General features: G+C 31.9%; 1 protein-coding gene across 1 annotated transcript in view; it reads left to right on the top strand.

Annotated features, from left to right (window-relative positions):
- LOC114336180 (uncharacterized) overlaps positions 1–17,280 on the top strand; it is a 51,945-nt gene extending 34,665 nt beyond the window's left edge. Inside the window, exon 2 of the mRNA XM_028286509.2 lies at positions 8,277–17,280. Coding sequence (XP_028142310.2) covers positions 8,277–8,590 — 314 coding nt within the window. The 3' untranslated portion in view covers positions 8,591–17,280. The remainder of the gene's footprint in view (positions 1–8,276) is intronic.
- Positions 17,281–17,979: the final 699 nt, after the last annotated feature.

The raw sequence follows: 17,979 nt of genomic DNA, 5'->3' as shown, positions 1-17,979 counted from the left end.
GTACTAAGTACTATTATTTTGTCTATTTCATTATTTGCTATCAGGTGTAGGCATAAATTTATCCTCGCATGAGAAAGACTGCCTAAAAAATCATGTAATTAAGGTAATTAGAAATAGAATTTCTTTCATTATGATCACAGGTACTACAATTCTAACGAACACCATTGCTCTTGTTAAATCTTATTTTCTATTCAGTCCTGTTTATTGACAAACATTGGCAATTTGTCTCACCAATTTTTTTAGCAACTTTATTTACACTATCTTCATATCTATCATCCCACATATTTCTCAGAAAAGTCCATGTTTGTTGTATTATAATGTCAGCACTGGTCAAATCAAGAATGTATTCAAAATAACACTAATTTGTTAGAAAAGATAATATTAGTTTCTATTCTTAATAAATAAGACAATTAGATAACTAATGAAGTATAAGTTTCAAAAAACAAATAAACCTTGAAACTTCTAAACTGGTATAAGTACAAAAACTTGACAAAGGAATAAAGTAATTATTATATTTTTGCGTAATCAAGAACAAACTCAAGTTATTATCTCTTTTGAATATAATTTTTCATCCCTCATTTCGCCAACAAAACCTATTTAATGATGCATAATTCGAATATTTCCGCTATTCAGTAAAATCGAATTATTCAAGCAATTTCCAGACTCTATACATATTAAACCTATTCAAGAGCTCTTCTGCTAACGACTTCCGTACAGATATGAGTAAATAGCTTCAATTCTTTGTTAACATAAATACTCTTAATATAGGTAATTCTGCTTCATTATTCTTTAAGTATGCTGATATATACTTGTATGTAATACACTTATATAAATCATTAGCAAATAATACACGAATTTATTTTTTAATAATAGATATAGCATAAAAGATATAGCATAAGTTTAAAGACAGTTTTAAAATTTTGCTTAAGGGGGTAGGTACAAAATCTCGGTCCTCTGGAGGTGGATTTATTTGTAGCATATAAGCAAAACGCTCGGACAAGTCGACTTTTAAAATAATCATAGTAGATCATAGCATCAATGTTTCGAACTTTACGCGATTCCTCTTCAGTGTCCGTCATAACTTTAAGTAGGAAAGTATATCATGGCATGTGACACCTCATTTAAAAGGTTTTGAAATACTGATTTCATCTAATACTTGAATACTTTTTAAGAGCGTAGGTGCCAAATTTCGGTCAAATCCTTTTTAAATTCCTTAATTTTTTTTCGAATGCTGAGAAAGCTAATTAGTATTTTTGAAAAACTTAAACGCAGAATGCAATATTCCATCATTACCGAGAGCTGAAAGTCCCTGAAAATTTCTATAATAATTTATGTTAGTTAGTTAAAGAAGTGGATAAGAAGAGAAAATTGGTATGATTTTTAATTTCAAATATATAATTTAAAAATATCTTTTCGTTTATCCTTTCATTTCATGCATTATTACCGAGGACTTTCGGCCCTCGGTAATAATGTAATCTTTCAGTCTGCGTTTAAATTTTTCAAACATACTTATTAGTTCTTAGATTAGATCTTAAAAAGTATAACATTTTGTAATCAGTATTTCAAAATTTCTAAATAATGTATGATGTTTTTTTCCATTTAAAAAAAATCAAAGTTATGACTGTCACCTGAAGGGGGATCGCGTATATTTCAAAATGTTGAGGCTGTAATATACTATGATCATTTTAAAAAATCAACCTCTCCGAGTCTTTTGCTTATGTGCTAAAAATAAATAAGTTAATAAGGGGGTGTAACACTTATTCCAGCGCACTGTATATACAGGGTGTAACAAAAATACAGGTCATAAATTTAATCACATATTCTGGGACCAAAAATAGTTTGATTGAACCTAACTTACCTTAGTACAAATATGCACATTAAAAAAGTTACAGCCCTTTGAAGTTACAAAATGAAAATCGATTTTTTCCAATATATCAAAAACTATTAGAGATCTTTTATTGAAAATATACATGTGGCATTCTTATGGTATTAGTATCTTAAGAAAAAATTATAGTGAAATTTGGACACCCCATAAAAATTTTATGGGGGTTTTGTTCGTTTAAACCCCCCCAAACTTTTGTGTACGTTCCAATTTAATTATTATTGTAGTACCATTAGTTAAACACATTGTTTTAAAAACTTTTTTGCCTCCTAGTACTTTTTCGAAAAGTCAGTTTTTATCGTGATATTTTGAATATTTGTCAAATCCACCACATATTTGTATATGTATATGGCTAAGTACGATTATGGAGACTAGGAAATAATATGAAAATTTATTTATGATTTACATTTTTAGGTATATTTTGAACCATATTAAAAAAGAAGTAATATCTCGATAAAAAGTGCCTTCTCGAAAAAATACAAAGAGACAAAAAAGTTTTAAAAACACTGTGTTTAACTAATGGCACCACAGTAAAAGTTTAATTGGAACATACACAGACATTTGGGGGGTTTAAAAGAACAAAACCCCCATAAAATTTTTATGTAAACATATTAAAAAAGAAGCTGCAACTCAATAAAAACGGCCTTATCAAAAAAATAATAAGAAGCAAAGAAGTTTCAGAAATATTGAATTTAACTAATGGTACCACAATAATAATTTAATTGGAACGTACACAAAAGTTTGGGGGGGTTTAAAGGAACAAAACCCCCATAAAATTTTTATGGGGCGCACAAATTTCACTATAATTCTTTTTTAAGATGTCCATTTTCAATAAAAAATCTCTAATAGTTTTCGATATATTCGAAAAAATCGATTTTCGTTTTGTAACTTCAAAGGGCTGTAACTTTTTTTATGTGCATATTTGTACTAAGGTAAATTAGGTTCATTCGAACTATGTTTGGTCTCAGAATATGTGATTTAATTTATGACCTGTATTTTCGTTACACCCTGTATAAATATTAATTTTTTACACCAGTGGTGTTGGGTTTGTGCAGCATTATAGTCCACAATACATAGTCCTTTTTTAAAAATGATTACAAAAATCTTAAAAATGGTTTTAATTGCTTCGTTTGAGCGAGTCTACCACTTTCTGAAAAATTTCAAACGCAGGTTGGCAGAAATACAATATGATAATATCAGCAGAAAAAATTAAATGTCTGACAACATCTAAATACCCACTACGATGTAAAATCGAAAATGATGGAAAAATAAAAAAGCTGGAAACAAGGTTTAGATATCTGGGAATAGATATAACTAGCTACGGAGATGTTAAAGAAGAAGTACGACTACAAAGCTTAAAAGCAAATAAAACGGCGGGATCTCTTAATGAAAATATCTGGAAGAACAAACACCTAAGACAAGATACAAAAGAAAGAATCCATAAAGCAGCAATTAGACCTATATTGACATACACAGCGGAGACAAGACTTGACACATCTAAAACGAGACGACTACTAGAAACAACAGAGATGAAAATACTTCGACAAATATCAGGAAAGAGAAAGATATAAGAAGAGCAGGCAATGTAGAAGACATAAATGGATGGGTGCCAAAACGGAAATAAGAGTGGAACGAACACATTAGTAGAATGGCAGAGGATAGGATAGTACGAATAGCACGAGATAAGTCACCGCCAAAATGGACGATGTCACCAAAAAGAAGTATTGACAGACCAATAAAAAGACGGTGCTATAATTTAAACAATTTAGGAGGCTAATATTGAAGAAGAAACAGGCTTTAAAGCCTACAAAAAGAAGGAAGAAGAAGTATACGGTTTGAACTTTTTACGCCCAAATTTTTATTTAATTTATTGGCTTCTGAACTCTAATGGTTCATGTCACCATTTAGAAGATGTTTAACAGGTAAATTTGCCAGAATACTGTCAATGTGGACGTATACCCTCTACAAAAATATTATTTCCAATTGTGATTGTGAATTTAACGTTATATCGTGTTTCTTTCCCTCGATTGGTTACATTAAAACTTTAGTCGTTAACATCCGAGTATCTAAATATTTTTAGCAAAAAAATAATGCCTTTTGGACCTACAACCCTTTATTTGATTTAAAAAAAAGTTTCAAAAAAACATCGCTTGAATTACATGGACGTCCTATGTGTGCTGTGAGATAAAATTTTGTGACATAATTATCGCTAAATTATTATTTTGCTGTTGACATAAAGTTCTATTTTGTACCATGAAATAAAGTTATATTAAGTGGCTACAATAACCGTCAGAACTATAGTAAACAATATTAATAAGGCTAGGTAGCTTAAAGCTGCATATATCAACTTTTGATGCTGAATGATGTGGCTTTGATTTTCACTGCAAAATCAAAAAATATTGCCTAGTTTGTCCCTGCGAAGGCCCTGAAAAACCACTAAGTCATCATTTGTGTAATTCAGCTCTTTCCACAATTAGCTTCTCTACACTACGTGTACAATTAATCTTTCGGAGGCGTCCTTAAACTGTATGTCCCGTATATCTGGTGTTTTACCGTAGTTTTTAAGAAGGTATTTTGTTTTTAAATTTATTTCTTAGTATAATTAAGCCATGTTGCTTCATAAGTAAAATTCACTAACGTCGACCTAGTGTCGTTTAACAAATTTAATTATTAGTCCAAGTCCATGCTGTGGGTGAAAAATTGGTCGATTTCAGGATATAATTCAGGAATTTTTGAAACCTATCATGTGTTGCAAAGGACGATGGCAGGAATAACTTATACTAAAATGTAACCAAAAACGTATATTTTTTAACCCCTTTTAAGGGGTGAAGCTCAACCTCAGGGCAAATGCACACAGAGGCCCAATACAATTTTTATTGTTTGACATGTTATCTATGTGTTTGCTAAATTTCAAGTCAATCCAAGCTGTGCTTTAAAATTTCGCAGGCTGTTTTGCAATAACCTATAAACAAAATTATACTTGTTATTAGCTCAAATTGTAGGTTTTTCAATGCACTACAATTTTCTATTTAAAAGTTTTTCTCTAAAACGAATATACTAAGCTGCAAAACTTAAAATCTTTAAAAATTGCAATTTTAACAAATGAAAAACATCGTCCTTTACAACACCTGATAGGTTTCAAAAATTCCTGAATTATATCACGTTTTTTCACCCACAGCCTGGGGTATATCATTTAAAAACTATGTAGCGTTAAAGTTTTATATTCAAGTAGTGGGCTAATTTTAACTACTAAACAGAATGTCACTGATGATAATCTGCTCAGATCAAAAACTTTCTGATAAAATTTTATACTCCATTTGGATGATTTTTAATAAAACAATTTAATACAACACAAAGAATGTGTGTGTACTTTGTACGCACGTAATAAGATATACTTCTATTATATAATTTAAAAGAAATAAATATACTTAACAGGTTATTTGTATTTTATTTAAGTATTAAACTAACTTTCTTACCTGCCACTTTTAAAAATTTTTTATTAAAACAATACCAAAAATTTAAATTGAGTAGAAAATCATGCATTTTTACAGCAGAAGCGTTTGCTATTTTGAAAGCTATATAATTTATAATGGAAAATAACATTTCATACTCCATAATTTTTTCTGATTCACTTTCGGTTTTAAATAGTTTACAATCACATTTACAAATCAACTCCGCAATAGTCATCTTTAAATAGCCAAAATAAAAACTTTGCTCTCTCAAATGCAAAAAACTAGAAAATTTATTTTTGTGTGGGTGAAAGCACACTCAGGTATCACATTCAATGAACAAGTTGATAAAGCGGCTAAAGAAAGCATACAGTTGGGAGAAGATGTTACACCCTTATTAACATTAGATGAGAGAATAAATATTGCTAAGGATAATTTATATAAAAAATGGTCTAAACAATATAAACATTTTATTTTGACAAAAGGCACAAGATATACCTACATTACTAGAACCCGATATTCGAAAAAATTACTGGTTTAAAAATTACGATTACCCGAGAAGTTCCATAACAACCATATCTCTGATGAAATTTGGACATGCTTGCTATCCGGCACATTTATACAAAATAAAAATAACTAATAACAATATCTGTGATATTTGCAATGAAACGGCGGACTTGGATCATATATTTTTTAATTGTAAGAAGTACACACATCAGTCGGATATTCTTACAAAAAATTTAAGAAGTTTAAACGTTTACGGTCCCTATAATGTGATGTATCTTTTGGCACTGAGTGATAAACGTATTTTTGATTTTATTTTGTTTTTCCTATATGACTGTAAAATTAAGTTATAAAATGACTAGATTAGGCTTGTAACCTTAAATGTCATTCCTTTTGATTGCCTACATGCCTGCCTTACCGTGTGGGGTGGGTATATAGGTAATCAATAATTATTAAGAAAAAAGAAAAACCCTTGAATGAGAAAAGTGTGACCCTTGTCCTTATCCCAAAATTATTATTAAGATTAATTTAGCAAAAATTCACTTTGAAAATAAAATATTTATTATATCTATTCTTAACAAAAAGGTCGGTCAGACTTAGATAACCTTAACTTAGATTAGTAATTAGATAGTTTAGATAAGATATATTATGTTTATGTATGTAGTATTTACTTTGTTTCTGGCCGCATGGTCTAATCCTAAAGCCAATAAAAAAAAAAGGAAAAATACCAAAAATAAAAAAAAAAGAATATGAATCGTCCGGGATTTGAACCCGGGACCTCTCCATCTCCGGTCAAACGTTCTACCACTGAGCTATATCCCTTTGCTTTGACAGGTTACAAGATTTCTCATACATACTGACAAATTCAATAAACCAAGTGAAGTTTACAAAAATACTTTAAATATACTTACTTTTATTATAAAATATCTTATTCCCGAGGAAGACAAATCCAAAGACACAAAAATTATAATAAATCATACATTTATTAAAAACACTAATATATCCTTTCAATGACTTATTTGCGCTGACAGCACTCATACATACATATCTTAAAAGATTAGCAACGAAAAAGCATTTCATTTTACAAACGAAGTTTCTACTTCTCTGTAATTTTTTATAATGCAGTTTATTAAAAGTTTCGGTTAGTAACAAATTATTAAACTTAAGTTAGTAAATAACTCGTTCTTCTTCATATGCTGTGTTCATTATTGGAAGCTGGCAAATCTTTCTCTTTCCTTTACTGCTTGGATAAAGTTAGTTTTCAAGATGAATCAAATCGCTTAAATAGGCGTTGTCCCTTATTATAATCCTTCTTTATAATAGTTTCTCTGTACTTAATGTATTTAGATTTTATTAATTAATTTTCCGTACAGTCCACGGAATTTTTAAAATCCGCAGGTAGGTATATCTACATCTCTGATCCCTTCAACTTATTTGAGTTTTTCGTCTTAATCATCGATGTTTTAGTGTTATTTTATCATCATAGGGGTGTATCGCGAAGTAGAATATAATAGTGATTAAAATAAATTAATGTATTTAGATTTTCTTAATTTATTTTCCGTGCACTCCACGGAATTTTTAAAATCCGCAGGTCTACAGCAATAGAAACATTTTATTTCTTGGGGCTTATCATCACCTTAGTTTTTCTTTCAAAAGACGTAGAATTTATCATATTGTAAGTTTTACCGTAAGCTGATTATCTAATTTCCACTATATTGTAGCTTATTTAGCGAAACCCAGGGTATATATGTAGTTTTTTACTATAAATCGACAAGATTCCATAACAACTCAAATGCTCCAAGGTTCTAGCCATATTAATGAGCTTTTTCAAAAACCAAGTGGCTACATACCAATCGTCTTATTGTTTCTAACTTAGAAACCAATATGGAGTCTTATCTATAACATAATAATTGTTCAGAGTATTAACAGTCGAACAGGCAGGATTTTACCCAAGAAGAAGTTGGGTTGATAAGATTATGTCACCAAAAATTTAAAAATTATTATTGACATTAAACCCCCGATGAAACTTAAAATTTTTTTGCTACAAGGATCAATTATTCTCATCCCATTGCTCTTTGGCCTGTATGTTTCAGAGCTTAAAACAGTGTTTCAGAGAAACACAACCTTACTATAAAACGTAGAATTGAAGTATCTCACAACAGACTAAAGAAGATGGATAAATATTTCAGTAAATGAACACAATGATGATATGCTTGCAAAACAGATAACCAATTTCGTCTTAACAATATTATAAGGCGTAAGGGAACTCCGCAACTCGTTTGAATTCAAAATTTTAAGCACAACATAGTACCAATACCCAAACATTATGTATTAATATATTATTTTAGCATTCTCTATGCATATATTATTATATAATAGCATATATTATTTTAGCATTCTGCTACTTACAAACATTTCTATAATAAAATTATTTCTTTCAGGTACTGGAAGAGGCAAAGGAGGAAAAGGCGGTGGAGGAATGGGAGGAGTCATGATCATCGGTCTAATGATGGGCAAATTACTAGCTGCTCTCGGTATCGGTGGTGTTGGTCTTCTCGCCATGAAAGCCCTCATGGTGTCCGCTCTTGCCCTCATGCTCTCCGTAATAATAGGTCTCAAGAAGCTAGTCCATTCCGACCATGAAGAACATGGCCATACAGTCATCCACGCTGGAGGGCATGGTCATGAATACCGAAGAAAGCGAGAGGCTGCTGATATGGCCTACCACGCTTGGAATAAGTTCAAAACAACCTAAATTCTTTTAGGGAAACTATTGAGATACAAATTTATTTTTATAAAATATTTGTGTATTTGAATTTCATATTTTTATATATATGATACCGTAAGTTGTTACAATTTATTGTAACAATGGAGTATATTAATTTTCTGTGTTTTGTAGTTAGTTAATTTAATTTATTTTATTTATTGTTAATTTATTATTTTGTCATTATAACATCTAACCATCTTTACTTTACCGACTTCTTCTCCATCTTTTCCTAGCTTTACTGGACTTTTTAAATTTTAAGACATTTTTATATACCTTTTTATATACCTTTTCATATACCCTCCTGCCCATCTTCATCAACAACATCATCATCCTCATCATCTTCCTCATCATCTTCCTCATCATCTTCCTCATCATCATCTTCTTCATCATCACCTTCTTTATAATAATCTTGCTTTTTCGTTCTTTATCATATAGCTTTTTATATACCTTTCCATATACCATCCTCATCATCATCACCATCATCATCTTAATTATAATAATCTTCATCGTCACCTTCATCATCATCATCTTCATCAATAACATCATCATCCTCATCATATTCCTCATCATCATCTTCTTCATCATTACCTTTATTATTATCTTGCTTTTTCATTATTTATCATACTTTTACTTATTTTTTATCCTTAGTCTTACATTAAATACTTTAATTTTTATTATTTCTCTTATTATCTGTATCTTTTGTGTCTATCCTTCTATTCTTTTTTCTCTTTTCTTTTATAATTTCTTTGATTTTAAACATATTTTCTCTTCTAATGACTTTTGTATATGATTATTGATATGTTTAGTTTTAAATAAATCAGAATTCTAAAAATATGATTTTTAAATTACCACTTTTTCTCAACAGTAAAGTCTGTTCGTAAATATAACATCCAAACTAATATAGGTCTGGATCCCGCGTACCAAAAACAAGTTGATTAATAGGAAGCTGAAAATTTGTTAATAGCTTAGGGGTATCTAGTCGTACACACTTTGATATATTGGAACACTGGAACAGGGAAAGTTTTAATTGTGGAACAGGTTCAAAATTTGGAACGTGAGACTACGAGAACGTCAGATGTATTTTGTCCGACAGATTTGCCAATTGATTTGTTACGTAGTTTTGTTTCTTTGATTGTTTTCGTAGTCTGAATTTTTAAAATTTTTAACCTGTTCCAACATTAAAACTTTCCCTGTTTCAGTGTTCCCATATATCAAAGTTTGTCCGACTAGACACCGTTAAGCTATTAACAAAATTTCAGCTTGCTATTAATCAACTTTTTTTTCTTATGCGGGATCCAGACCTATTAACAAATCAGCAATCGAAATATATTTGCTAACTGTTATTAATTTATACATGACTTGTGCATTCATAAATATTCTTTAAACAATTGGGCCTTTATGAATACTCATTTATGTTTATTGGGTATCTACTATAATAAGGATATTGTAACTCCGAACAAACTTTACCGTATTTTCTAACTCTTAAATCCTCTCTACTTTCCTGCCATTTAAACGTTTTATTTTAACATAAGAGTCAAAAAGTACATAACTCTAACCACTTTTTAATTCAATAATAATATTTTAACCCTTTGTAAAAAGTATTTAGTTCGATATTGGACGAATAGGTTTGATTAAATGATTTCAAACAGGCCCCAATCGTATCTGCTTGTTTCCAACTAAAATATTTGTAACTTGCAGGGTAGGATAGGCCTAGCAAGCCTAAAGCTTTGTTAGTTTCTGTATTTGATATTTGTAAAGTACCAGCATAAATTCTTTATTTTAAGGTATAATATGTACCAATCATGAGATATACTCAGGTATGTTGATATTCAAAACCAAAGTCTGGCATAGTTTTATTATGTTAATGATCAATTAGCTTTGGATTTCTCAGTCTTAGTATTTGACGTTTTTGTAAAATATCTACCTATCAACATAAATGCGCCGATATAAAAAAATTAGAAGCCATACATTGGCACAGGTTATGTTTAGATTTTTCTTCCGTAATAGTACCTAACAATGTTTGGACAGTTTTAGGAACTTATTTGCTGGGTGAACTCTGCGTTTGTCTAAATATGTTCGCTTATATGTCTTTCCGTAGCTCGCTCAACGTTAAACACATAACAGTTTGTGTCAACAGCTTGTGCCTACTTATTTAGAAGTCATAAAATACCTTTCGATTTATAAACTTATCTTTACTCGATTTTATACTTTTATTGTTCTAATGACTCTGTACTGACTGTGTTCTTTTTTGTAAAATTCTTATACTACTTCTTATTGCACGAAGCAATAAGATATTTTGCAAAAATATCAATTATTTTGATATTTATTTATTAAATATAATTTTCTGGTTATGCTAACTATAGGCAGCCCTTCAACATAGACATAGATCTCTTGGACAGGTTTGCCGTATCTCTTTCTAGCACATTGTATCGAGAAACTATCATGAAACTAAGTGGGTGTATAGGCACGGAAGGGGAGGACTACTGTCGCAGCTTTATTATGCGTGAGAGTAAAACAGCACTGAGCCAAAAAAAAAGATGGTGTCGTCACTTCGCTCAACATGACACTGTGTTTATGTTAAACAGAGCCCTTCAATCACTTCCAATTCTCTGAGCGCGAAACATGTAGAGAGAGAGAGAGAGAGAGAGAGAGAGAGAGAAATAGAGAGAGAGAGAGAGAGAAAGAGAGCAAATAAACTATCTATATTTATCCCATTTTTTACCTAGGTGTTCCGATTTTGTAAAGGAAAGTAGAGGGTTGAAGACTGATCAACCAGAGCGAGGAGCAAGAGAGTTAGTATGTAATTTAATGTTCTCTCTCCCTTGTGATACTCGGCTGGTTCTCAGAGCATGAAAGCTGCCACTAGTTGCTGTATGCTCAAAGGCTGGGACAGCCTTTACTACTTCGACTTTTGGAAGTGTCATAATTACTAGAAGCATTGAATAAAAAACTGCATTTTTTTATTTATTTATGCCTCAACCTCAAAGGGTCATTGGCGAAGTACAATTAAAAGGTTTACAATTTATTTAGTACATTTAGTACATTTTCAAATTGTTCTTATCAGTTCCGTCACTTAATATTGCTTGTAAGGTGTCTTGTAGTTTATATTGAAGTCACTGTATGCAATAGAGATGACACTGCAATCAAATGTGGCGAACACTGAGCACAATATCACATACGTAGCACTGTGGTTTACCTTCACTCTCCAGCAGATGTTTGTGGGTAATGGCGGTGTGGCCTATTCTCAGACGAGAGAGAATGGTTTGGTGTAATCGTTTATTTGGGGTGAATTTCCAAGGTATTATCGAGTATTTTATTTCTCGCCGTTTGAATGTTGATTGATTCCACTTCGTCTGCCAAGCATTGATTACCAAGTTCTTGATTACAGGTTTCACATCTAGATGTAGAATGCTTCTGATTTCTAGAGCTTCCGTGCTTAATACTGCTAGTTTTGTCAAGGAATCTACTTCTTCATTAAAAGCAATTCCGATATGTGATGGAGTCCATACAAAGTTGACATTGATATTCATAGAAAGAACTGCAATTTGAACTTTCTGTTCTCGATTTTTCTCTCCCGGTTCTCCTCCATTTCTCTTTCTTTCATCTCTACTGCGTACATAAAATATAAAGTTTAAATCCAGGCCAGTGAATTGCTTCGGTCAGCGTCCTTTTGTTTTTTTATTTGCCCTTTGATTTTTATTTTATTTCACCTATATGTACACTAGTTAAATCTTTAGTAAACTATAACATTGAGCAGTAAGGACATTTAAATCTAAAAAAATGAGATTCTAAACCTTCCTCTTCACTTTATAGCTTGTATCCATTTTTTAACATGCAGGATTCTTTTTCTTTTTTTATTCTGTCAAACAATTTATTTATCTTTCTTATTAGGGTCCTCAACATCCATCTGTTTATTTACATTGTCGTATAAAACCCATATTAACTATATTCTACTGCACACATTCTCGATGACGCGATTATGAGATTCATAAATAATTTACATCGTCATAAAATTCTTTTAAGTGAAGCTCATATTATTCGTCCGTTTTGTATAGACAAGGCAAAAACGGCGGGTTCGTTAGAAAAAATATCCCCATGATATTTTTTTGCATAATCACATTCGTGAGACATCCCAGAATAGGTTCAAGAAGTCGCCCACGTAAAAAGTGGTCCAATTTTTGGCCCGCACAAATTTTTTTGGGTTTATTGGACCATTCTGGACAAACAAGGTCTTTGGTAATTTTTCTCTAAAAGTTGATCGTTTTCGAGTTATAAACAATTTAATATTGAAAAAAAAAACGAAAAATGACGATTTTCAAGGCTTAATAAATTGGTTAAAAGTTATAACTATGAAAGTTAAAAAGTGACTAAATCAAAGTTTAAAGCCCCCTCTACAAGATAATGAAGAAATTTTTGTCATAATTTTATTACTAAGCTAAGGTAATAATAATGAGCGCTGCACGTATTAGGCGGCCGTCTATGGTGAGTGCGAGAGAGATGCCATTCCGGCAGTCCAATGGGGCATCTTACTCGCACTCACATTTATACCCGCGTCATTACGCTCTTACGGCTTATTGTTAATAATTAATAATAACAGCTTAGTAATAAATTAATGACACAAATTTGTTCAGGATCATGTAGGGGGGGGGGCTTTAAACTTTGATTTAATCACTTTCTGACTTCTGATTTTTGCGTTTTTCAAATTTTAAATTGCTTATAACTCTAAAACCATCAACTTTAGAGAAAAATTACAAGAGACCTTTTTTGTCCAGAATGGTCTAGAAAATCTAAAAGAAATTGTCCAGACCAAAAATAATAATTTTTGCAATTTGATTAAAAAAAATTGTTAAAAAAAATTTGGACCACTTTTCTCGTGGGCGACTTCCTGAACCTTATTCCGGGGTGTATTACAAATGTGATTATGCAAAAAATCTCATGGGAATATTATTTTTAAAGAACCCGCCGTTTTTGCCTTATCTAGTATGAGTTAAAACTTTGTTTAATAGACACACTCATTGTGTTTTTACTGAAAATTTGGTTTTCTTGATCAGTAATCTGAAGTTCTGTGAAAAATATGTAAATTTTCGCGCATTGGTCAATAACGATATTTCTAGTTTATTTACTTTTAAGTATAAATTCTCAGGTTTAAAGTAGCACTTCTTATATTATTATGTAGAGATTGCTGAAATTTAACGTGTTCTATGTAGGTATGTAGTTCTAATAATTATGTTGTAGATATATACTTATTTTAACAAATATTGGTAAACAGGTAGTACAGTACAAGGGTATACTTTAAAGCTTCATAATAATAAATAGTGTTTATAAACAACTTAAAATTAATGTATTTTACAATAACTTTTAAGAAAGGGGGCTTTTACTATAATGTTTCCCATTATGTTTACCTTTCCTTATACTTCTAGATTCTAATGGAATAGTGGCATCATGTAAGATTTTTTGTCGATGTACAGCTTTTTGTAACAGTCTTTGGATTTCGAGGATTAATCTCTTCCTTTATTTCCAGAGATTATGTTCTCAACATTTTTTAGTTTTTATGTGTATTATATTTTTTACTATTCCTACATTCGTCTGCGTTTTTCACCATCTATTTGTCAATTTGTATGCATGAGCATGTCCTTCCAAACATAAATATGCAGGATTCCTTATTTGTGTATTTGCACAAATTGGGTAAACAGACTTAATTAATAATTTGACTAATATCAAAATCATTCTTTAAAATCATATTTGGCTCCACAATGCTTTGTGGATCTTAGCCGGCCCTGATTAGTTGCCATTCTGTTCGGAATCGGTTGCCATCTTCTGATTTTTAATATCTCAACTCAAATGTAGCCAGCTCCTTCTTTTGCTTTGCAAATTGCAGAAAACGTAGATTTAGGTGGTCACCAGAATTTTCGGATCTATATTTTCTCGGATTTTCTCGGATATTTTCGGATTTTCTCGTTGTGTTGAATATATGTCTCTACAGCGTCTACCAGCAAATCATTTTCCATAATTTTGCTTAGTAAGACAGTTTGTTTTCTTTTTGATTCAGAGCAGATCATAAGCCTATCTGAAGATCCCAAAAGGGTGAAACGTGCGTAAGAGGATGGTGGTTCCCTCTGAAACAGAATAAGACATTAACTCTCTTTCATTTGATAGCAAGTAAATCAATCAATATTCCTTAATCATACTGTTAGTTTGGTTTGATATACTCTGTGATACATGTGCAAGCGGCTTAGAATTATATTTTCAAATAACTCGGTTGTGACATTGAATAATAAAGTCAAACTTTGAAAAACAGTAACAATCACATTACACGTTCTTGTTATAGTCGTTTCGCTAAACTCAGACACAACTGGCTAGTGATTTTAGTAGGTAGTTTTTTTGTTTTTGGCCAATTTTGCCAAAATTGGCAAAATTACTGACTATTTATATACATAATAGAGCTCAACAGGTTTTAACGGCCCACGGCTTGGAATTTGTCCACGGTTTTCCTCCATTTTCTCCTGTCCATAGCCGCAGTTCTCCAATTTTATAACCTGACTGTTTCCAGGTCTTCCTTACATGCTTCTAGCCACTTTTTCCTGGATCGTCCTCTTCTCCTCTTTCCTTCTCCTCTCAGCAGCAAGTCTTTTGCCCACCTTCCGTCAGCCATTATCGCAAGATGACCTAACCAACTTAGTCTCTTTGTTCTGACCATCTGGCTTATTTCTGCTTTTCGGTACAGATCTCTGATATCATTTGTTTGTCTCCTCCAAACGTCCTTATCGTTTTTTACTCCCCCGAATATCTCCCTTAGGACACTTCGCTCCCAGATGTTCAGCATATTTTCTTGATTTTTGTTTATGACCCATGTTTCGCTTTCGTAAAGAACTGTGGGCTGGATCACTGTTCGGTAAAGTCTTAATTTTGCCTCTCTGGAGATGTTTTTCGCTCTTATTAGTTTGTGTAGGGCTCCGATTGTCTTTCTTCCTCTCGAAATTCGTTTTCTAATTTCTTGGCATTCTTCACCTTTACTTGTTAGCGTTACTCTTAGATACTCAAACTATGTCACCTTTTTAAAGCAATATTCTTTATTCTCGTTGTTTGTGGTTGTTTTCAGTTGTGTATCTTCATCTGAGGTCTGTCCCATTTCCATATACTTTGTTTTTTGCTCATTAATTCTCAGTCCATACTGCTTGACCTTTACTTCAAAGAGTTTGAAAATTCTCAGCAGTCACCTTTCCGTTCTTGCCATTAGCTCTACATCGTCCGCAAATCCCAGAACTTGGTTTCTGTTATCAAAGATCATACCTTTTGTTCGTATTCCACTCTCTTGCAATATTGCCTCCAACAAGAAATTGAAGAGTACTGTGGACAGCGGATCTCCCTGCTTTTAACTTTCCTTTTAATCTTCCTTTTAACTTTAAATTTTCCTGTTAGGCTTCCTTATATCCTTACTCTATTATCGGTCTTCACTAAGGTAATTTTTACGGTCTGATCATCTTTTACGGAATTATAAGTACTCTTAAAGCCTGGTACAAACGCCTTCTTGTCACAGAATCGTAAGCTTGTTTAAAATCTATAAAGGGGAGGTTTAACTTTAACTGCTTCTCATACGTACTGCTCTGAATCATTTTCAGTACGAATATTTGATCTATAGTGGATCTGCCCTTTTTGAATCCTCCCTGGTATTCACCAACCTGCTCGTTTAGGTGCCTTTTCAGTCTGATGCTTACGACTCTGGCGAGTACCTTATATGTTACGTCTAGGAGAGTGATACCCCTATAGTTTTCACACATTGCTCAATCTCCCTTCTTACGAATGGGACATACTATGGCCTCTCTCCATACTTTCTGCATTTCCTCTCGCTCCCAGATTTTTGTCAACAGGCTACCTATTCGCGTTGTAAGTGCTTCTCCCTTATTTTTGAATGATTCTGCAGTAATACCATTGCTGCCTGCATTTTTGTTGTTTTTCATGCTATGTATGATTTCTCTTATTTCTTCCACGGTTGGAGTCTCCATTGTTTCCGCCGGTTCTCTGACTTTCTCTACCATTTCCACTTGCTCCTCATCACTAACTATTTAGTTTTTATTAACTATTTAATAATTAATTTTTTTTGCCAATTTTACCAAATTGGCAAAATTACTTAATAAAATCACTAGCCAGTTGTGTCTGAGTTTAGCGAACCGACTATAACTGTTATTTTTTTTTGCGCTACTCTTCTATCATCTATATTCTGTATTATTCTAGCCACTCAAACTTTTCTAACAATTATATTTTTCATCTTGTTTAATTTTTTTAGCTTTAGATTATGGCTTTGGACTTTTATCTTTCTTTCTCTTGAGCTTAACCTTAAATATTCAATTTTATACTTCATTCTTACCCTGTAGAAAACCTAATGTTATTTGTCTAGAAATAACATAATTTTCTTCATCGAAAAATTTAAATATCTAGTCAATTCTATTTATTGTTAAATCTTCCCTAGACATTTAAATATATTTTTAAGTGTTTTCATTGTCAGCTTCGATAACTACAACTTACACATACTGTTCCTCCCAAATGTTGTACATTCTTTCTTGAAAACTTTATACACATCTTTCAAAACGTTAAATTTCAGGATTTCCATTAATAAATTATTAAATTGTTATTTTGAAACAAACTGTGTATTTAAAAAAACAAATAAAAACTTGTTCTAACATGCGTCTTTTAATAGATCTTCTTGCCTTTTATCCAAAACCTAATTATGGTGAGAGTATGATTGACGATTATTCAGTCATCGTTTGCTGATAAGGGTTTTCATACTGCAATTCTATTATTTGAAAATTGCGTCTGTTATTTATTTGCCTGTTATCGGGTTGGGTGAAAATTTTTAAGTTATCGCTATTATCATGAAGCAGCCTTATGTTAAGTATTCACTGATTAACATAGATCCCCTCAGTTGTATCCGGTTCTTCCGGTTTTAACACGTGTAAATCTAAGTTTTTGTGACTCCTTTATATCATATATTTACCATTTTCTAAGTCTACCCCTACCTCTATTTGTCTAAAATAAAATACCTCTTTTGGCTCTAACATAAGTACTGTGTCTTTTAGCTTTAATCCCAATATCGACCACTCCGTGGCTTGCTGAGTTAATATGATTTTTTCTATACATTTTTAGGTGTAAAATTTTCTGCACTATATGTCACCAATGGTGTTATTATATATAAAGAACTCCCTATGTTGCGCGAAAGGACGAGGAAGCTATTCAACAAAGCCAAAATAACTGGGAAATAAGGAAAATACAGAACCACACAGAGGAAATACTATGAGTAGGAAGCACTGTGAGGAAACTGAAAGCACTCATCATTGTACTAGACTTCAAAAGTTTCTCACAAAAGAAAAGACACAAACCAG

The sequence above is a fragment of the Diabrotica virgifera genome, chromosome 6 (assembly GCF_917563875.1).
Source record: "Diabrotica virgifera virgifera chromosome 6, PGI_DIABVI_V3a".
NCBI classification, from domain to species: domain Eukaryota; kingdom Metazoa; phylum Arthropoda; class Insecta; order Coleoptera; family Chrysomelidae; genus Diabrotica; species Diabrotica virgifera.
This window is presented reverse-complemented; position numbering and strand designations above follow the sequence as displayed.